Source organism: Urocitellus parryii, chromosome 6, assembly GCF_045843805.1.
Source record: "Urocitellus parryii isolate mUroPar1 chromosome 6, mUroPar1.hap1, whole genome shotgun sequence".
NCBI classification, from domain to species: Eukaryota; Metazoa; Chordata; class Mammalia; order Rodentia; family Sciuridae; genus Urocitellus; species Urocitellus parryii.
The window spans coordinates 175,817,254-175,839,935 of NC_135536.1; the positions used below are offsets into that span (position 1 = coordinate 175,817,254).

The window sequence follows — 22,682 nt, forward strand, 5'->3', positions numbered from 1 at the left end:
TAAATTATAGGGATTCTGAGACTAAAAGGTTTAAGAACTGACTCCTTAATAGATTTCTTTTTTAAAAATTTATTTATTTTAAATTACCTTCATGTCACATTTCTCACATTTCTCAGAGTAAAATTCAGAATCCTTTCTGGTGGTCCAAAAGGTCAGAATTATTTTCATAGCCATATTAAGTCATTTATTTGCCTTTTTGTTGTTGTTCTTTTAAGAATGTGTGGTTAAAGAGTTGAATGCATTTTGATTCATTGTCCACAATTGAAGCACAATTTTGATTCATTGTCTACAATTGAAGCACAATTTTTCATGTCTCTGGTTGTACATGATGTAGCATCGCACAATATATGCATACATGAACCTAGGGTAATGATGTCCATCTCATTCCACCATTTTTCCTGCCCCCATGTATGTTCCCTACCTCTCCTTCCCTTTTTCCAATCAAAGTTCCTCCATCTCCCCCACCTCCCGCCCTTTATGAATCTGCATTCAATTATCAGAACATTTCAGCCTTTGGTTTTTTAGGATTAGCTTACTTCACTTAGCATGATATTCTCCAACTCCATCCATTCACCTGCAAATACCATAATCTTATTCTCTTTTAATGCTGAGTAATATTCCATTGTGTATCTGTACCAGTTTCTTTATCCATTCATCTATTGAAGGGCATCTAGGTTGGCTCCACAGTTCAGCTATTGTGAATTGAGCTGCTATGAACATTGATGTGGCTACATTATTTTAGTATGCTGATTTTCGGTCCTTTGGGTATAGACTGAGGAGGGGGGAGAGCTGGGTCAAATGGTGGTTTCATTCCAAGTTTTCTAAGAACTCTCTATACTGCTTTCTATATTGGTTGCACCAATTTGCAGTCCCACCAGCAATGTATGAGTGTACCTTTTCCCCCACATCCTTAACAACTAATTGTTTTCTGTATTCTTGATAACTGCTGTTCTGACTGGAGTGATATGAAATCTTAGAGTAGCTTTGATTTACATTTCTCTAATTATTAGAGATGTTGAACATTTTTTTTCATATATTTGTTGATTGAATGTTTATCTTCTTCTGAGAAGTGTCTGTTCAGCTTGTTAGCCCATTTATTGATTGGATTGGTTTTTTTTTTTTCTTGTTTTTTTTTTTTGGTGGTAAGTTTGAGTTCTTTATATATCTTGGAGATTAATGCTCTATCTGATATGCATGTGGCAAAAATTTGTTCCCAAAATGTAGGCTTTCTATTCACCTCATTGATAGTTTGTTTTGCTGAGAAGAAGATTTTTAGTTTGAGTCCATCACATTTATTAATTCTTTTTTTTTTTTTTTTTTTTTTTTGTACCAGGGATTGAATTCAGGAGCACTCGACTACTCAGCCACATCCCCAGCCCTTTTTTGAATTTTATTTAGAGACAGGATCTCACTGATTTGCTTAGTGCCTTGCTTTTTGCTGAGGCTGGCTTTGAGCTAATGATACTCCTGCCTCAGCCTCTTGAGCCACTGGGATTATAGGTGTGCACCACTGCGTCTGGCTAATGTTTTATTTTAACTCTTATGCTTTAGGAGTCTTATTAAGGAAGTTGGGGCCTAATCGGATGTGATGAAGATTTGGGCTTATATTTTCCTCTGTTAGGCACAGGGTCTCTGGTCTAATTCCTAGGTTCTTAATCAACTTTGAGTTGAGTTTGGGTTGCATGGTGAGAGATAGGGTTTTTTTTCATTTTGCTGCGTATGGATTTCCAATTCTCCCAGCATAATTTGTTGAAGAAGATATCTTTTTTCCAATGTATGTTTATGGCACCTTTGTCTAGTATGAGATAACTGTATTTCTGTGGGTTTGTCTCTGTGTCTTCTATTCTGTATCATTGGTCTACATGTCTGTTTTGGTACCAATATCATGCTGTTTTGTTACTATAAAGCTTTGTAGTGTAGTTTAATGTCTAGCATTCTGATGCTTCTTGCTTCATTGTTCTTGCTAAGGATTGCTTTGGCTATTTTGGGTCTCTTATTTTTCCAAATGAAAAGCAATTTCTATAAGGAATGACGATGGGATTTTAATTGGAATCGCACTGAATCTGTTTGGCGCTTTGGTAGTATGGTAGTATGGGCATTTTGACAATATTAATTTTGCCTATCAAACAGCATGTGAGATCTTTCCATCTTCTAAGGTCTTCTTCAATTTCTTTCTTTAACATCCTGTAGTTTTCATCGTAGAGGTCTTCCTTCATCTCTTTTGTTATGTTCGTTCCCAATTTTTCCTAATTTCTTTTTCAGAGGATTCATCACTGATGTATAGAAATGCATTTGATTTATGGGTATTGATTTTATATCCTGTTACTTTGCTGAATTCATTAATTAATTCTAGAAATTGTCTGGTGGAGTTTCCTAAGAAGATTTCTAAGTCTAATATTCAAGAAACAACTTTATGCAAAACAAATGCAATAAATTACTTCCATCATTAATGACATAGAGACAAGGTCTTGGGCTGGGGATGTGGCTCAAGCGGTAGCGCGCTCGCCTGGCATGCGTGCAGCCCGGGTTCGATCCTCAGCACCACATACAAACAAAGATGTTGTGTCCGCCGATAACTGAAAAATAAATATTAAAATTCTCTCTCTGTCACTCTCTCTTAAGAAAAAAAAAATTAAAAAAAAAAAAGAGACAAAGTCTTGCTAAGCTGCTTAGGGCCTCTCTCAGTTGCTGAGGCTGGCCTTGATCTTGTGATCCTCCTGCCTTAGCCTCCTGAATTACAGGCATGCACCACCATGCCCATCTAGAGTGATGATTTATTACAGGTATATAATAAGAATACATAGCCAGATCAAAAAGGAGAGTGACATGGCAGAGTCTGGTTAAATCCATGTTTCATCTTCCTTTGTGCTCTCTCCCTCTCTTGAATAGTCATACAGAATGCATTTCTTTCCAACAGGGAGTATACAGCAGCACGTATGCAGTGCTCCTGCCAAGGGAAGGCTATTAGAGAGTCTACTCAAGGCTTTATTGGGACCTGGTCACATAGACCCTTTATCCCTGGCACCTTCCAGAAGGAAAGTAGGTGTTTAGTATAAATCATATATGTTGTTAGCAGAAACAGTCTAGGTATAGTGAGTGAGGACCTATCAGGATACCCCTATCAGGAAAAATCTGGGATTGTTTTTGTTTTGTTTTTAAATTTGTCTTGGTGTGTGTTTATAGTCTTTTTTTTTTTTTTCTTATTTTGTTTTTTGGAAAAAAAAAAAAAACTATTGGTCAATTTTAGACTACTATAGAAAAGTCTTATTGGATCTAGACCAATGTACTTTGTCTTGAATGCCAAAGTTGAAAATAGAGCAGACATCAAGATGTTATGCAATTCCAGCAGCAAATTAAAGTAGAGTCTGTGCTTAAAGATAGACATGGTGGCGCAGCTTCAGAAATTGAGGCAGAAGGACCTTAAATTCAAGGCCAGCCGTAGCAGTTTAGCAAGGCCTCCTTTAGGCTTGTCCTGTTCAATGAACCTCAGTGCTAGGTGCAGCTCCATCAATCTCTTGTGGGTGTCTCTTCCTATGATAAGAGGGTGTATTGGTGGCACCAGTACTGTTCTTTTATTGAACAGTGCAACATCCTTAACAATGGATATTTCTGTAGTGAAGGAAGTTCATGGGGCTGTGCTTTCCAAGTTATATTCTTAAGTGTTTAATTTTTTGCATCTCCATCTAGTTGCTACATTTGAAGCACAGCATTAATTTATATTCACCCCTTTATTTGACCTAATTTGAAGCATTGTGCTTTTAACCTGATCCATAGAACAGAGAGGTTTAAAAACATTCCCTCTCATTCAGTTGAAATGGAAAACAACAGTTCAAAACATTTCATCTGACTTCCTTGCTGCCTGGATATCTGACTCCTTTACATACATTTATTTTCCAATCCATCTAGCTCTTCAGTAGAAAGCCGCTATTACATATATTGTCATTTATGAAGGAAGTTGGAGAATCACAACTTTAAGTGGGATAAGTTTTGTCTTAGACTTTGATACCCACCAGCTAGGGTATCTTAATAGCAAGTTGCTCTCCCATCACTTTTCCTTCTCTCTGTCCTGCTGTTCCTTTCACCATGCTATGAGGACAGTTTTTTTTCTCCTGGGTTTCATTCTTAAATTTTTCTAACTTTGGGTCCATATTTATCATTCCTCTCCATACAGGAAGCCCTTTTCTTACAGAGCCATGGTAGGACACTTTAAAATCCCAGTAGAAAACACTAAAAGGAAGTCTGTAAAATCACTAGTGATTAACTCCTGGGAATCTATTTTCTCAATCTTCCTTTGTGTTTTGTTCTTTGTATTCTCAAAATGATAACATTATGTATTTAAATTGCTGAAAAATTGAAAATGAAGATGTATGGATATAGGGCTGGGGTTGTAGCTCAGTGGTGGAGCGCTCGCCTAGCACATGCGAGGCCCTGGGTTCGATCCTCAGCACCACATTAAAAAAAAAATAAAATAAAGGTATTGTGTCCAACTACAAATAAAAAATAAAAACATTTTTTTAAAAAAGATATATGTATATAAAACTGTATTGGTGCAATGATGATAATTAAAAATATGGAGGGCTGGGGTTGTAGCTCATTGGTAGAGTGCTCACCTAGCATGCATGGGGCACTGGGTTTAATCCTCAGCACCACATAAAAAATAAAGATATCGTGTCCACCTAAAATTAAAAAATAAATATTTTTAAAAATGGAAAAAAAAACCAGTGAATCTCTTTCTGGTTATAAAAAGGCTGTGTAGCATCAAACAGACCAGAGGTAAAGGTGGGGGTCAGGAATCCAGTCAGAAAAGCTGGTTAACTGTGTCCATGGACCTCGAAGGGGAGAGAGGAAGGGGGCTGAATGCAAGAGCAGTAATTCCAGAAAGATTGCAGTGGTGCGGGGAGGACCCTGCAGGAGGACAACAGCAATCTTTCCTTTGTAGATGACAAGGAGCCCTCACTCACCTTCAAGCTCTGGAGGCTTGATATGGAGCTGGGGATTAAGGAGTCCCCAGAGAATATCACAAGAATGCGGCAGAACACTCTACAGTGCACTCAAAGCAGTTCTAGGACTGCTTGACATTGGTGCCACATGTGTCCTTCAGCCATTCCCAGAAGAGGTCATCTTTCTTTAGCACCAAAAACTGACCAAGAATGACATATGCCTTGTCGATGCCGCTTTCCTCCAGTTTCTTACCCAGGACTTCACCAGTCCCAGCCATTTTCTCTGAAGCCAGAGTAAGATCCAAAATGGAGGCCATGTTTAGAATGAATTCCAGGAAAAGTTGAACAACTCTTGGAATGTTAAAGAGGTCTGGGAAAAGCCCTGAGCCCATCCCAAAGAAATGTTAATGAAGATTATTTCTTTGCCCCACCTGTGCCCCACCCTTCAGGCCTTCCCACTTACATTTCATCAATGAAAGAACTATAAAAAGGGGAAACAACCGCACTTCCATCTCTGGGACCCCTTCTTCCTCCAGCAGAATCTTTTCTGCTGTCCTTTAATAAACTTCTATTTTCCACTCTGACCCTGCCTCAGCGTGCTTCTCTGGTGAAGCAAGGACTCATCACCGATCAACAGCAGTAACATCCCTACTGGCTTTAGGTGCTTTGGAGAGGTTGGTTTTTTGTTTTTTTTTTTTTGTTTTTTTTTTTTTTTGGTACTTGTCGATGGACAGAATGCTTTATTTAATTTTATTTATTTTTATGTGGTGCTAAGGATTGAACCCAGTGCCTCACACATGCCAGGAAAGTGCTCTGCCACGGAGCTACAGCCCCATCCCAGGTTGTCCTCTTATTTTTCCTTTTTTCTTTTCCTTTAAAAACATGAGAAAGTTATGCCCAGGAGGTATGTCGAGCCTATGAAAAAAAATGAACTTCAGGGCTAGGAATGTAGCTCACTGGTAGAATTCTTGCACAGCATGTGTGAATCCTTGCCTTAAAATCCTTGCAGTGGTGCACACCTGTAATCCCAGTAGTTTGGGAGGCTGAGGCAGGAGGACCAGAAGTTCAAAGCCAGCCTTAGCTATTTAGCAAAGCCTTAAGCAACTCAACAAGACCCTGTCTCTAAATAAAATATAAAAAGGACTGGAGATTTTGCTCTATGGTTAAGTCCCCCTGAGTTCAATCCTCAGTACCAAAAAAAGGAACTTTTCAAAAAGTATGACACTAGGTTGTTAATTCAGGAAGAACTGTATACTTGATTCTGTGGAACTGAGAAGACTTGCAGTGAACCCCCTCAATATGAGGGGACCTGAGGGCCTCTTTTCATGGGTTGTGAGGAATGAAGTGCCTATTCTTTCCCAGAAGGAAGAATTTAGATTTGGGGGTCATAGAAATTCTGCCATTAATAAAACAGCATTTTGTGATCAATATACACAATGGCATGTCCCTTGGCCATAAAGAAGAATGAAATTAGGGCATTTGCCCCTAAATGGGTGGAACTGGGGGCTATCATGCCAAGAAATAAGCTAATCCCCAAAAAGCAAAGTCCAAATGTTCTCTCTGATATGCAGATGCTGACTCACAATGGGGGGGGGGTTTCCACCTGATTAGACTAGGGGCAGGTGGGAATGGGAAAGACAGTGGAATGAATTGGAGCACAACCAGTGTAACTTCATATCATATGTAACCACAAGAATGGGAATTTATACCCCATGTATGTATGATATGTGAAAATACATTTTACTGTCCTATATAATTAAAAAGAACAAATTTTAAATATGCTCAAAAAACAGAACGAAAGAAAGAAAACAGCATTTTGTCCAGACACAGTGAGGCATATCTGTAATCCCAGCAGCTCAGGAGGCTGACATATGAGGATTGCCAGTTCAGGACCAGCATCAGCAAGTTAGTAAGACCCTAAACAACTTCGTGAGAGGCTGTCTCAAAACAAAAAGCAAAAAGGGCTGGGGATGTGGCTCCCAGTGATAAAGCATTCCTGGGTTAAATATCTAGTAACCAATTGGGGGGGGCAGTATTGAGTCAACCTTTAAGTAAGAGTTCTTAAGTTCTCTATGATTTAAAAGGGTTCAGCACTGAGTCAGTGTTGGAAGTTGAATAACAGCATTATTCCTCTTTTCAGAACTCAACAGTGACAATTGAAGAATTCCATTGCAAGCTCCAAGAGGCTACAAACTTTCCTCTTCGTCCTTTTGTGATTCCATTCCTCAAGGTAATTCTATGAGAACCACTGAATGTAATTGTTTTCAGCATTTCTATAAGATCCAGGGATCCCTGTTATGTGATCTAAATCAGGGTGGGTTGCCACATTTTCATATCAGTGTTTTATTGGGGGCTGGTAGAGAGGTGTGAATGCAGTTTGCCAAATACATTAGCCTCATGCTTAATGAGATGAGAATTTTAATAGCCTTGTGTTGTGATTTTTGTGCAGTCACTGTTGGTAATACAGAGAAGGGGCAAGTAGAGACAGGAGGAGGAGGTGAGTGGGGTTAGTGAAGACCTAAGAAATTACTGGCCAGTAAATCTTTAGGGTGTGGCGGAGGTAGAAAAGTGTATTATCTGAGAGGACGATGATTTTGATCTTAGCTAAGGTCTGTAGGAAGTGAGAAGGCAATGTTTGTGTCTCCCCAAGCTCCAATTAGTCTACTCTTTATTAGTATTCTCTGAAACTATTTTCTGGATCATAACTTTTGGCAACACTTCTAAAAATCATCGAGCTTTCCTGTTAAGTGAGGCAGTGTTATATTTATATGGAATCATGGCCCTTTCATAAAGATTTTTTATTTTGAAATAATTTCGTGCTTACAGATAAAGTACAAAACAGTACAATAAAATTCCTGTATTGCCTTCACCCAGATTCTACACTAAAGTTAACATTTTACCACAGTTGTATTATCAATATGTATTTCTTTAGAAATGCTAGACACATCTAAATGCAATTATCAGGGGCTAGGATTGTGGCTCAGAGGTAGAGTGCTTGCCTAGCACACACGGGGCCCTGGGTTCGATCCTCAGCACCACAAAAAAATAAATAAATAAGGGCTGGGGATGTGGCTCAGTGGTAGCCCGCTCGCCTGGCATGCGTGCAGCCCGGGTTCGATCCTCAGCACCACATACCAACAAAGATGTTGTGTCCGCCGAGAACTAAAAAATAAAAATACAAATTTAAAAAAAATGCAATTATCAGATCAGATATTTATAATATATCGTTACCTGATCTGTAGATCTTATTTATGTTTCACCAATGTTCCACTAATGTTTTTTACAGCAAAAGAAAACTTTGTGGGACCTGGGATCGTGATCCTGCATTGAATTCAGTGTCACATGTTACATTTATTTGCCTTTCTAGTCCACTGGAACAGTTTCTCGGCTTTTCATGAACTTTACATTTTTTTTAAAGGTTTACATAGGTTACTTTATAGAATACTCCTTAATTTGTTTTGTTCTAACACTCTTTATGAGTAGAATCTGGTGATGATTTTGGAAAGCAAAGCCCATAGTGGATTATGACAAGCTATAGGAGAGCTAGGTAGTGATTTGACCCTTCGTTGGGTCAATGTCTGTCATATTTTCCCACCATAAAGTTACTGTTTTCTCCAATTTTATCATAATTTTCCAAAAATAGATAATATTATCATTCATAGGTAACAGTGAATGCATAGCAAAGATTTTATTTAGTTCATAGTTAAGGAAGGATTAAGTTGTCTCAAACAATTCAAAGGACAATTAAAATAATAGAAACATTTATATATCAGAATTACTGATAGGGCCAGGTGCCATGGCACATGCCTATAATCCCTTTGGCTCTGGAGGCTGAGGTAGGAGGATAGAGAGTTCCTATCCAGCCTGATGGATTTAGTTTCAGTCCAGCCTGAGCAGTTTAGCCAGACTCTTAAGCAATGTAGTGAGATACTGTATCTAAATAAAATATAAAAAGGTCTGGGGATGTGGCTCAGTGTTGAGTGCCCCTGGGTTCAATCCCTAGTACCCCCCCCCCAAAAAAAATGATAGGACTTTGCATACACAAGAAGAACTAGCTTCTTTTCCAATGGGCAAGAGAATCAGTTAAACATCCTCAGCCATAATTTGCGTGTCCATAGGCAACAGTTACTTCCACCACTGTCAGTTATCTCTAAGTTACAGAGTTGTAACTCAGAGGCAACCAAAGAGTATGATCCAAATCTAGAACACCACATTGTTTTGTACAACTAAGAATGGCTTTTATAGTTAGATATTTGCAGTTCATTTGGTTATAGGGATTAGTAACTTGAACCCCAATTAAGCTAAATGTTATTCCATCCGTCTGGAATTGCCCCTCCCCCCCAAAAAATGTTCAACTGTATATTATGTTTTGTTTAGTACAATATATGGAAATTGTTTTCTTTTAAGAGTACCTATATTAACAGCTTTAATTTTGCCTCTTACCTCACAAAGCCTAACACTAATACAAAGCCATATAAATATAACACCTTTACTCTCTTTTATCTTACTTTCATTTCCCTAGAAAATGTTTCATTTTGGTTTTTTGTGGTACTGGGAATTGAACCCAGGGCCCTGTGCATGCAAGGCAGGCACTCTACCAACTGAGCTACATCCCCAGCCCCCAAGAAAATGTTACAGCTTCAAAAAAATGAGTTGTTATACAAAGTTGTATAGGAGAGATAGATCTGCACTTTCCTGCAGGTCTGCCATGCTCTGATTTTAAAAACCTTCTGAACAGAGCAGGGCAGACCTGCAGGAAAGTGCAGATCCACCCAAGCCTGGCTGCTGCTTTGTTCTGGTGGCATTGAAGTTTTTGTGCTCAGAGCAGCTTGTGGTGCTTTAAACAATGGTGCTACTTCTATCTTGATCTCCTTTCTGTATGTCAGAGCTGGCAGTTAGCTATTTCCCCTAAGACTGTAAAGTCAAGAAAGATTTGTGAAATTTGTGTTAAAAAATAATTAGCATTTAAAAAAACTCACTAAAAGGTACTCATCACAAATATAAAGATCTGACATGGCTTTTTTTCAGGGTTTTTTTGTTTTTGTTTTTGTTTTTTTTTTGGTTTTGGTTGTTTTTTTTTTTTTTTAAGAGACAAACTCCCTTATTTTTTAGTTATAGTTGGATACAAGATCTTTATTTTTATGTGGTGCTGAGGATCCGAACCAGTGCCACACGCATGGTAGGTGAGCACGCTACCACTGAGCCACAACCACAGCCTTCTGTTAAGTTTTTATAGTTGCAACAAGATTGGGGTTATAGAACAGACTTAGAACCTGTTTTTGGAAAACAGCACAAGGTAGTGTTACCTTGCTTCCCCAATGTTGAAGAATAACACCAGAGAAGCACGCTGAGGCAAGGTCAGAGTGGAAAATTAGAAGTTTATTAAAGGACAGCAGAAAAGACTTCTCCCGGAGGAAGAAGGGGACTCAAGAGGTGGAATCCATTGTGTTCCCCTTTTTATAGTTTTTGGTGATGGAATATAGGTGGGAAGGGTTGGGACACAGGTGGGCCAAAGAAGTAAGTAATCTGGGCATTTCCAAGTCAAGTTTGCTGTTCATTAACATTTATTTGGGATGGGCTATCTCCAGATCTTTTGGGCTGTTTCCTGGGCTTCATTAACATTTCTTTGGGACGGGTTGTCTTCAAATCTGTTGGGGTTGTTCTTGGGCTTCATTAACATTCAGAGAGTTGCTCAGCTTTCCGGAAATTCATTCTCAACATGGCCTCCATTTTAGATATCACTTGATATTAGACCCGATTTACCTAACTACACTGTCTACCTAATTTTAAATCTGGCTTCAGTAGGTGGTTATGGCAGCCTTTTGGCTAGTTTTTGGAGTTTTGTCAATTTATTTGTTTTAAAACAGTCACTGATATTAACCCTCTCCTTCACTTGCTCATCTATCCCTTAGAATAAAAGCCGTCTATTACAAGCTTAAGCCTGAATTATGTTTAAATTTGGGGAGAAATATAATTCTTTTCAATTTATTTAAATGAAGTAAATGTGGAAAATGCTATTCTGTGTGAGATCAAGCGAGGCGGGTAGCAACCAAAGGAGGCAGATTTTAAAAGGCCACTGAAGGAGGCTTTATTGAAATGCTCCGGGGTGGAACTTGATCAGACCAGACCGGCAGAGGGGACAGGAGAAATGTCCAGGAGAAACCGAGTGGGAGCTCGACGGGACTGGGATTTTATGGAGCTTACAGCAGGAAGGGAAGGGCTTAGGACAGGAGTTCCTTCCCGCTGGAGTTGGTCAGGGGAGCTGGCTGAACTCCAGGATTGGTCAGAAGACCCTGCTGATTGACAGGCGTTTCCTTCTGCACCTGAAGAACGTTTCTTTCCTGCGAGGGCTGCTTTGTCCACTTAAATCACCGCCACCGACCTGACATTCTGTGTATGAGGAATTTGAATTCTAGTTGTCCCGTTTAAAGCTTAAGAGAAGAAAAAATATCCGTATGTAATTAATTCTCCTTTCACAGGTTACATCACTCCCAATACTTTTTTTTTTTTTTTTTCAAAACCTCAGGTTCCAGTGAGTTGAGATGGCTCCAGAGGCTAAGGTAGTATAGCAAGTTCAAGGACAGCCTGAGCTATTTAGCAAGATCCTGTCTCAAACAAAAAGAGGAGGAGTGGGGGGATGTTGATTGCTCAGTGGTAGAATGCCCCTGGGTTCGACCTCCAGTACCAACATCCTCACCTTATCTCCCCCCCCCCAAAAAAAAATCCCTTAGGTTCTAGAATAATTCCAGTTTCCAGAATTCAAAGGTAGCACTCTAGAGAACATGAAGAGAAGGCTGAATAGTGCTATCAGAGATAGATGGAGACTCAGAAGGGAGAAACTAAGGTTTGTAATGGTAAAGAGTTAATTTCTCCTATTCTTGTGTAGGCTATAGCTGACCAAGGTCTTTAAAAAATTGTTTCAAAATTATTATGATCAACAAATCTATTGAACTTTTACTCTTTACTAGGCCACCAAAGTAAATGAGTCACAGTCCCTTCCTTGAAGGGGATTCATTTACATCTTTGGGGGCAAGAAACAAGTAGCAGTAATTCAAGTACTGCATAATAGACCACACTTCACTCACAAAAGAGGCTGATGAGAATCTGACTAAGAAGCAGAAAGCTTTTGTCTTGTGTTAACCTGCTTTGTGAAAGTTCTTTGAGGTGCTAATCCCTGTTGTGTAGGGCTCAGCACTGGGAAAATTGCCTCTTGTTTTCAAGGCCAACTTGCCCCTGCTGCAGAGAGAACTGCTGCACTGTGCTCGGGCTGCCAAGCAGACCCCGTCCCAGTACCTTGCTCAGCACGAACACCTTCTGCTCAACACCAGTATCGCGTCTCCTGCCGACTCTTCAGAGCTGCTCATGGAGGTTCATGGAAATGGAAAAAGACCCAGTCCAGAGAGGTGAGCAACGAAAAGATCTATTATTCTTGCTCTCTGGAACCTCATTGACCTTGCTCTTTGATTATGAAAGAATTTAATTGCTGTGGTTGTAGATGGATAATGTCTCAGACTTTCTAAGGTTAGTTTTGCTTTGTCCCAGCAATTCTTCAGATGACTGTAGTCCACTGCTCCAGAAGCAGAAGAAACTTGTTTACTCCTATACCTTCACTCAGCAATCAACATAAAAGACTTCTTTGACCAAATGTGGATATTTCCCCCCATACATCAGGCAAGCAATCAGTTCTGTAGAGGTTGTCCTTCAGTTCTGACGCTGTCTACCTGGAAATACCATGGCAGATCCTGTGGTTTGAAGGCTCAGACCCCTAAATTGCATGCTTCCTTCAGATGCTATTAAAACAAACCCCAGATTGTTTTACCTGTGCTTCTGACTAACTGGCTATATAAATTGGGCTTCATATATCTGCTCCTCAGATTTTATTAATTAGCTCTAGTAGCTCACAGAACTTGGAAACATTGGCATTTATTGGTTTGTTATAAAGGATATTACACAGGATATTAATAAAAACCAGCTACAAAGATGAATAGGACAAGATTTGGGAGATAAAAAAGTGTAGTTTCCATACCTTATCCTGGTAAGTGCACCACCCTCCAGGATCTTCCCTGTTCTTTTGTTCTGACCCTGCTGGTTTATGCCTATAATCCTAACTACTCCAAGGCCCAATCCAGAGAATAACAAATTCAAGGACAGCCTTGGCAACTTAGTGAGACCCTGCTCAAAAAAGTGGGGGTGGGTGCTGGAGTGTAACTCAGTGGTAGAGCACCCCTGGGTTAAGTCCCTATTGTCATCCCCCCCCCCCCCAAAAAAAAATGTTCTCCATCCATTGAATTTTTGTGGAGGTTTCATTACATAGGCATAATTGATGAAATCATTGGCCACTAGTATAAATTTGATCTTCAGTCTTTCTTCTCTCCCTAGAGGTTAGGGGTTGGGGGTTGGACAGAAAGTCCCAGCCCTCTAAAGCAGCTGCCTTGATCCTTCCAGGGACCATCCCCCATGAGGAAGTTACCCTGGGGCTTCCTGCCATCAGTCATTAACATAGAAAAAGACACTTAACACTTTGAAGATTCCAAGGATTTTAGGAGTTTGTGTGCCTGGAAACTGGATGAAGACCAAATATTTATTTCACAATATCCCAAGTAGTTTATCAAGGAAGCAATATTTTAACAACAATGGAAAATTGGTGACAGTTGAAGCTGAGTGATTGAAAAATCCTACCAAGTAACAAGAGGATTAGTTATGTGTCCCCCCCCTTTTTTTTAGTTGTTGATGGGCTTTTTAAAAAAATTTATGAGTGCTGAGAATCAAAACCAGTGCCCGCCCCCAACACACACACACACACACTCAGTGCTCTACTACTGAGCTACAATCCCAGCCCGTATTGTTATTCTTAATAATCCACCTCCATAGTAACATATTTGAACTCATTAAATATTCTTAAAACATACTTGAACTCATTACCTTTCATATTCCCCTCTCATAGAAAAATAATGTCATTTACTTGTTCTCTTCATGAGGATTATGTTTCTGCCTGATTATGGATAGATTTGACCTCTTTTCATTTTGCTGGAATAAATCAGCAATTTATAATATAATAATATTCTTTGCCCCTAAAGACCATTCATTTTATGCCTCAAATCTTTCCTAAACTAGGCATGATGGCATAGTCTCAGCTTCTCCTAAGCTGAGGCAGAAGGATCATTTGAGCCCAGGAGTTGAGCTAACGTGAGCATCATATCAAGACCCTTTTCATTACAATCTTCCTGCTTAAGAAAGTGCTGGCACAGTACATGTAGAGTAGTGCTCAGGAAATGTTTGCATGAACTCTTGTTGACATGCTCAGATATGCACTTCTGTTTCTTCTACAGAAGGGAAGAGAGTAATTTTGAAAGAGATACTATTCCTCCCGAGCCTCCAGCCAAGAGAGTGTGTACCATCAGCCCTGCTCCTAGGCACAGTCCTGCCCTCACTGTGCCCCTTATGAATCCTGGGGGTCAGTTCCATCCTACTCCTCCACCTCTCCAGCACTATACGTTAGAAGATATTGCAACTTCTCACCTATATCGGGAACCCAATAAGATGCTAGAACATCGAGAAGCTCGTGAGAGGCACCACAATCTTAGTAAGTATCCTAAACAGCATGTTGAAGATCTAAATCTAGCCAGAATCCTTGAATTTCTTTCCTACTCAGTAATAAAATCCAGTGCTATTGCTTGTTTTCAATGATAAATTAAAGCAATAATATACATAAAAAAGAATATTACAATTATAGTTTATCTTATTAGAAGTTGAACTGGCTTCAAATATTGTTGCTATTCCATTATATGAAGGAAAACTGAAATCTGGCCCAGTGGCTCTATCTTCAATCCCAACTACTCAGGAGTCTGCAGCAGGAGGATCTCAAGTTTGAGGACAGCCTGTGCAAGTTAGCAAGACCCTGTCAAAAAATGAAGGGGAAAAAAAAAAAAAAAAAGGAAGGTTAGGGATGTAGCTCAGTGGTAGAGCACCCCTGCCTTCAAACATAAGAAGAAAAAAAAAGAGGCAAAAAATCTGAAAAGGGAAAATCAATTTTACAAAAATAGCAAAATATATACAATGATAGAGACTAGAACTGAACAAATTCTAGGAAATACACTGGAATAAAGAATAAAAGGGCTTCACTTATTCTCAAATGGTTCAAAATAAAATAGAGAATTAAAAGGCAAATGAGATAAAATGTTAACATGGAATTCTATACAAAAGGTATAATAGCTATGTAACAATTTTTGCGGGGATTGAATTCAGGAGCACTTAATAGAGAAAGGATCTCCCTAAGTTGCTTAAGGCTTGCTGAGTTGCTGAGTCTGGCTTTAAACTTGTGATCCTTCTGCCTCCATTTCCAAGTCTCTGGGATTACAAGCATGTGTCACTATGCTGGCCTATAACAATTTTTTATACCACTCATAACTTCTGTAAGTCTAAATTTATATTAGAATTAAAAGTCTTTAAAATCAAACACAAAAGTCGGGCATGATGGCACATGCCTGTAATCCCAACAGATCAGGATGCTGAGGCAGGAGGATCACTAAGCCAATATTAGCAATTAATGGAGACTCTTTCTCAAAATAAAAAGAGGGTTGGGATGTGACTTAGTGGTTAAGCACCACTAGATCCAATCCCTGGTACCAAAAAATTTTTTAAAATAATAATAAAGACAAAAGTGTAAAATAATGTGGTGTGAGCCGTGAAAGTTTATAAATGTTTTATAAGGAGGTGAGGTATAACTAAACTTTAATCTTGCCTGTACATCTGCCCCACCTGGTGGTACATGCTTGTAATCCCAGTAACTCAGGAGGCTGAGGCAGGAAGATCACAAATTTGAGGCCAGCCTCAGCTACTCAGCAAGATCCTGTCTCAGTGAAAACAAAAAAACACTGAGCATATTGCTCTGCTTTTAGAGCACCCCTGGGTTATATATATCATCAGAAACCCCACCCCAACCCTGCCCCAGGGGGAAAAAATCTTGGCTCTACTTCTAACTAGCTGTGTCATCTCATGGAAGTTGCTTGGGTTCTCTAAGCCTCAAGAATAGTAATTTCTGCAATGGAGCGAAAACTATCTCCTTTGCTGGATTGTTAAATTTGTATATCCTAGCCTCAAACCATTAAATTGCGGGGAGGGGGACCCCAACAAATCTAATCTGTGATCTGTTTTTAGAATTTTTTAGATTGTATTCAAACAAGTTTATTGCAGAAGATTTTTTTGGAGTTTAACTGCTGACCTTTAACACCTACTTCCTATTTTCCCACACCTCTTTATTTATCTGTTAAAAACTAGACTTGCTAGCTGGGCATGGTGGTGCCTCTAATCCCAGTGACTCCAGAGGCTGAGGTGGGAGGATTGCAGGTTTGAGGCCAGCCTCAGCAATTTAGGGATACATTGTTAAAAAAAAAAAAAAAAAAAAAAAAAGAATGGTATAGTGCCCTTGCCTTCACTCACCAGTATCTATTCACCCCACCTCCTCATACACATTTTCTTATCTTTTTTCAAACTTATTTTTTAGTTTTAGGTGGACAAATCTTATTTTTATGTGGTGCTGAGGATCAAACCCAGTGCCCCATGAATGCTAGGTGAGCACTCTACTACTGAGCCACACCCCAGCTCCACATACAAATTTTCTGCCAGTTTGATTGAGAGAAAAGAAAGCTAAAAACTAGCCATATGTATCTTAACAGATTTCATTTATATTTCTAACAATTTTAGACTTTTTTCCCTATCTATTTTTATTTTTCTGTTTGTGTACTGGGGATTAAACTCAGAAGTAGTCAACCACTGAGCCACATCCCCAGCCCTATTTTGTATTTTATTTAGAGACAGGGTATCACTGAGTTGCTTAGCACTTGCCATCCTCTTGCCTCAGCCTTGTGAGCTGCTATGATTACAGGCGTGTGCTACTGTGCCCCACTTGAATGATTATTTATGATTTCCCTTGATTGTTTCTTTTAGGGTCAATACTCTGTCTGCCAGGCTCATTATAGATTCCTTAATTTTTCCCAGACCTGTTTGAAAACATGTCCTCTATTATAATGGTTTGTTGTTGTTGTTGTTGTTGTCATATAAATGACAACTTTATTTGTAATTATTTGACATCTATTTCTTTTTTATTATTTTTAGTTATGTATGACAGTAGAATATATTTTGATACATCATACATATATAGAGTATAACTTCCCATTCTTATAGTTGTACAAGATGTAATACACTGGTTGTGTATTCATATACAAACACAGGAAAGTTGTGTCTTATTCATTCTACTGACTTTCCCATTCTCATCCCCTCTTTGTGCAATCCAATGAACTTCTACTCCCATCCCCCCACCCCCCCAATGGTTCTTAATCCTTACTTAATTCATCATGGAACCCACCCCTCTTAAGCAAATATATTACCCCTTTTGCTCTTCTAAAATGAACTTCATGGATACTGTAGCCTACTTTAGATCCACAATTTTAGGATCAATATTCTATCATAACTGTAATATGTAAGAAGTTATTACATTATTAAATGTGTTTGTGTTCAGACATGGCTACACTGGAAAATAAGATGAAATAAGCATATTCTTTTACTAATACAGAACCAATATGAATATACCTGTAAATTCAGACTGATGGTGAGAGTGTTTTATTAATGAGTCAAAGACTATAATCAGTGTGTTACCGTCTGTAACATATGAGTTTTTCAAAATAGGGTTACTTCTTGATTTGGTGTACCCTTGATTCACAAAATCATGGTATTCCTAGAAATTTCAATGTTTATTTGGGTCCGGCTATATAGCACAGGAGTAAAGCATTTGCCTATATCAAATATTGGTGATACACTGCTGTTTCCATTACACAGTCTAGTTTTAGTGGTTAAACAGTCATATTATCACTTTTCTGTCAGCAAAGTATCATCTGAAATTTTCATTTTTCCCACTATGTTGGATATGAACTGCTTTCTCAGTGAAGTTTTTAATTTTAATAAAAATAAAAACCTAACTGCTTGTAAGTGTGGAGTATCTTTTCATGTTTATGATATGATTAAAGTTTTTAAGATTGTGTGTATGTTTACTTGGCAGAATTTAGTTCTACTGTATTCTTCCCACTCTTCATATTCTTTATTTTCTAATAGGTCTAAATGGAGGCTATCAGGATGAGTTGGTAGATCACCGTTTGACAGAAAGGGAATGGGCTGATGAATGGAAACATCTTGACCATGTAAGAAGCTTAGCATGTTTAAGTTCTCTAACTTTTTATTACCGTTAATTCTTAATACTACTGACAGTTCATGTATGCTTGAAGTGAACATAATGAGAGCCATGAGATCCTTTCTTTTAATAAAAACTGCTCCACTACTCCCTCAGCTGGAGAGCTACGGAATCACTCAGCTCTTAGTAGGATGATCTCTTTAGTTTATGAACCAGGTGATCATATAGAAAATGGTTGAAGCATAGGCTTATGAGTTTACGTTCCAGTTTTTCCTCTTCCTGCCTTCTTCAGCTGAGTAAATTGTTTTACCTTTGTTAGCCTTAATTTTTATATATACATAAAGAATGCAGCATTATTTGAATTCACAGTAGGGTTCGTGGTTACTATAGGGCTGGACACATAGAAAGTGTTAATTAAATAAATGGAACTCCTCCAAATACAAACAATAATTAGTAGTATACAGAATGTAAGCTTGGGTTCTCTTTCCCTTTGGAAGAATTTTCCTGCCTTAAAAAGGGAATAAAATGTGCAGTGCCTGTTTGAAGTGGGCATATATAGTTTTTTCTCCTTGAGCAAACATTGTTGCTGATCCTTGTGTCTCATTATATTATTATAGAAATCTCTAGCTTTATCAGATGACTATATATATTTAGGCAGAGACTTACCAAAAAACAGTTTTTTTGAAATCCAAAAAAGTAATACAATATCTGCTGCATATTGATATTTCAGTCAACGACTTACAACATTTATGATCATCTTCCCACAAGATTATGTCACCTAGGGAGGCTGTCTTAGTCTATGGAAGTATACTCCATGATGTTCACACAACAGAATTGCCCAATGACATATTTCTCAGTACATGTCCCTATCATTAAGCAACATGTGACAGTACTTAAATTATGTGTTTTGTGCTGTAGGCCTTGTGTATTCATAGTATAACAACTATTTACATCACATTCATATTGGTAGGTATTTATAAGTAGTCTAGAGTTGATTTAAGATATATGGGAGGATATGCATAGATTATGCAAATACAACCCTATTTTATATAAAAGACTTGAATGTCTATGGCGTTTGGTATCCACTGGGGTCCTGGAACCAATCCCACATAAATGTGTAAGGATATATTTAATAAGTAATTGTAAGAAAGACTCCCAGATGTAAACTTTATTCCCAACCCATAAAATTCTTGAACTTTTATTATTTTTATATTGTGTTTGCCTGTCCTCAATTTTCAGTGTTTATTGTTTGAATTTCCTCATCTCAGCCTTACTTTCTCTCTTGGTCAGGCCCTGAATTGCATTATGGAAATGGTAGAGAAAACAAGGCGCTCCATGGCAGTTCTGAGGCGCTGCCAGGAATCTGATCGTGAAGAACTCAACTACTGGAAAAGACGATTTAATGAAAACACAGAGATGAGGAAAACAGGGACCGAGTTGGTCTCCAGGCAGCACAGCCCTGGGAGTGCAGATTCACTCGGCAGTGGTAAGGGCAGAGTCTGAAGGAACTCAGAGTAAACATCAGCCTTTGGATTCCACGTAATATGCCAGATCTGTTCTACTTTAAAGAAAAGTGGTGCTACACTGTGGAGTTAGGGAGAATTGGGTGACTATGAAGAGTAAAGGAAAAAATATGTGAAGTGCTGGTACTTGTCATATTCTAAGAATGTTCATTCTTCCTCAGAGAATGAGAATATTTTTTATTTTGTTCTTTTTCCCCTTCCCATACACACACACACACACACACACACGCACAAACACGATAGTGATCAAAGAGTGGTTGTTAAATTCAGACTTGCTGAAAGTACTATCCTGTCAGGAAAAATAGTGTCTGTTTCCTTCTTGTGCTCTTCACACTACAATCACCACAAAAGATTTCTCCCCTTCAGCAAAAAAGCGGTCCTGCAGCAGTGGAGACCCACTGACTGTCCTCCAGTCCAATTCAGTTCTGATACTGTCTACCTGGAGGTACTGTCAGGTACCACAAGTTGGGAGCTCAGTCCCCAACATGTATCACCTCAGCTTTACATGCCAGTCACAGGCCCTGGGTTGCTTTACCCATGCTTCTGACCCCTTGGATATAAACCAAGCTTCCCACAATTCCCTGCTTGGATTCTTTTATTTGGATGGGTGGCTTGTGGAATTCAGGGGAACAGATTTATTATAAAGGATATTACAGAGGATATTACAGATGAAGTGACGTATAAGGAAGGGTATGGGGGAAGGGACACAGAGTTTGCATGCCTTCTCCAGACCTGCCATCTTTCAGCAATCTCCACATGTCTGGCTAACTGAATGTGTTCTGAAGCTCTCTGAGCCCTGACCCTTGGGGGTTTATAAAGTCTTCATTGTGTATCTAATGCCAGTGGACTGGGTGGGGAAACCCAGCAACACCTCCTCCAGCATCCTTGTCTTCTTTGCAGCAGCTCTTCCTTCAGGGCACGGGGCAGGACCTCTGTAGAATGAGGAGTATCTACTAACCAATTATCAGACAAGGTAGTTTAGAGAATTTCCTTATGGCCAGCTCTAACAAAAGTGGGGGAAGAATAGAGTTTTTTTCCTTGTGCATATCATAATAACAACTGTATTCTCGTGCCATCACTTTTATTTCTCAGAGTAACCTAGAAAGTGTTCACCTCATTTTGCCTCCTCTTTTCCCCAGTATCTCATTTAGGAAAATAAAACTATCAACCACTTCCTGGTAGCCTTCCACAAAATGTTTGGCTATACCAAACTGGATTGTCCCATCTCACGTTTTCCCAGCCTGAAGCAGCAGAGACAAGATAGTCCTTATCTCAAAAATATATTTAAGAAGCCAGAGTTATCCCCCAAAATGTTCCTTTATTTTCACCCAGTAACTGAAAAGGTACCCTATCCACAGGCACAGCTGAATGACAGGCCATCTGTGATCACGCTCTTTCTCCACCCACCCACTTTTAAGTTCCCAAATGTTCATCGGGGAGAACAAATTTCTTATGACAGACCTAGCACATTCCAGAGAAGACAGCTGTTAGTCTCAAAAAGACTGCAACTTGCTGAGACAGAGCCAGAATTAATATCGTGTGTCCAAATGCTCAGTGGCTAAAAGAGCCCACTCTCCCACCCCACCAGCATCCCTATCTCTTGATCCTGCCATGGATTATAGCACCATTGCGTGTATGTGTAGCACAGAAAGATACCAGAATATTTGTACTTGTGTGATTCCTTTGATAAAAACATCAAAAACAGACAAATCTAACCCTTGGGTCTCCCTTACCATCTACACCCTTAAAAATATTCATGATAATAACTTGCAGAAACTGCTGAAATTCACCTTCCAAACCACATGCCTTTTATCAGTAAGTGAGTGTGTGTGTGTGCACATGAGAGCAGAGTGGCCACAGTCCTGAGAGGTGGTGTTCTCAAGCCAGAATTCCGTGTCTTGGTGGTGTTTAAACATTGCTTGCTGTGCGTTACCAATACTCCTCTACTCCTCCTCCTAACTAGATTGACTATATTTTCAGTTTTACCTGGGGTGGTCCTAATTTAAATCTGTATCCTGTCATCATTATTACCAATATTTTCCTCTCAAAAAATAATTTGGAACCAATTTAACCAAGTGTAATCCCAGCAAGTTGGGAGGCTGAGACCGGAGGATCACAAGTTCAAGTCCATCCTTGGCAACTCACTGAGAGGTCCTATCTCAAGAGGAAAAACATAAAAAGGGCTGGGAATATTTTTAGTGATAGAGCCAAAATAAATAAATGAAATAAAACATATCTCTCATCTGAAAACTTTGAGATTCACAGTATTTTCAGGAACAATTTATAATTTTTCATTAAATTTCACACTAATGTTTTTATGAACTTGTGAACCATCTAATAATTTTCAGTTTTAAAAAATTTTAGGCTCTTTCTCCCTCTGGAGGCGACTCATGGTCTCCCTTCAATGTATTGCTTGCTTTACCCCCAAAGCTCACTCTTGAGATAGCTCACATTCTCCCTTGACTTGGGGGGGGGGGTTAAAGGACAGAAATGAATCTTGCTATCAGTTTTTCCTCAAAATGAGTGTCAGCCTGTGTATTTTCTACAGGTCCTTCCTTAAAGGGTTCAGGGACTCAAGAATCTGAATATATCTGTTCAATGAGTCCAATAATCAAGCAAGATTGGATAATTGCCTATAGTTAAGACCATAGTAGATAGTCTCAGCCACTTTTTGTTAACTTTTTTGGTACTGGGGATTAAACCCAGGGGAGCCAAGTCACAAGTTCCAGAAGGAGTGTACAAAAGAGGCAGAGGGCTAGTGTTGTGGCTCAGTGGTAGACCGCTTGCTTAGCACATGTTGAGGCACTGGTTCAATTCTCTGCAGCACATAAAAATAAATAAATCTTTTTAAAAAATAATAAAAAAGGCCAAGAAGATTTTGGAAGTAATTCCAAAAATTAGCCAAGATCTGAGAGATCAAGGTTGAACCAGTATTGGGGTGGGGGCACAGACTATTCATTTGTAATCACTTCTGAAGAAAGTAATTTTAACATAGTTCTATACTTATCTGGTATGGTGGTACACACCTATAATTCC

The 22,682-nt window shown here is 39.0% G+C and overlaps 1 protein-coding gene across 1 annotated transcript in view; it reads left to right on the top strand.

Moving 5' to 3' along the window:
* Positions 1-22,682, top strand: part of Cbfa2t2 (CBFA2/RUNX1 partner transcriptional co-repressor 2) — a 142,241-nt gene that overhangs the window by 104,722 nt on the left and 14,837 nt on the right. Inside the window, exons 4-8 of the mRNA XM_026383294.2 lie at positions 7,081-7,170; positions 12,162-12,343; positions 14,270-14,523; positions 18,048-18,133; positions 19,414-19,609. Of these exons, the coding sequence (XP_026239079.1) occupies positions 7,081-7,170; positions 12,162-12,343; positions 14,270-14,523; positions 18,048-18,133; positions 19,414-19,609 (808 nt within the window). The remainder of the gene's footprint in view (positions 1-7,080; positions 7,171-12,161; positions 12,344-14,269; positions 14,524-18,047; positions 18,134-19,413; positions 19,610-22,682) is intronic.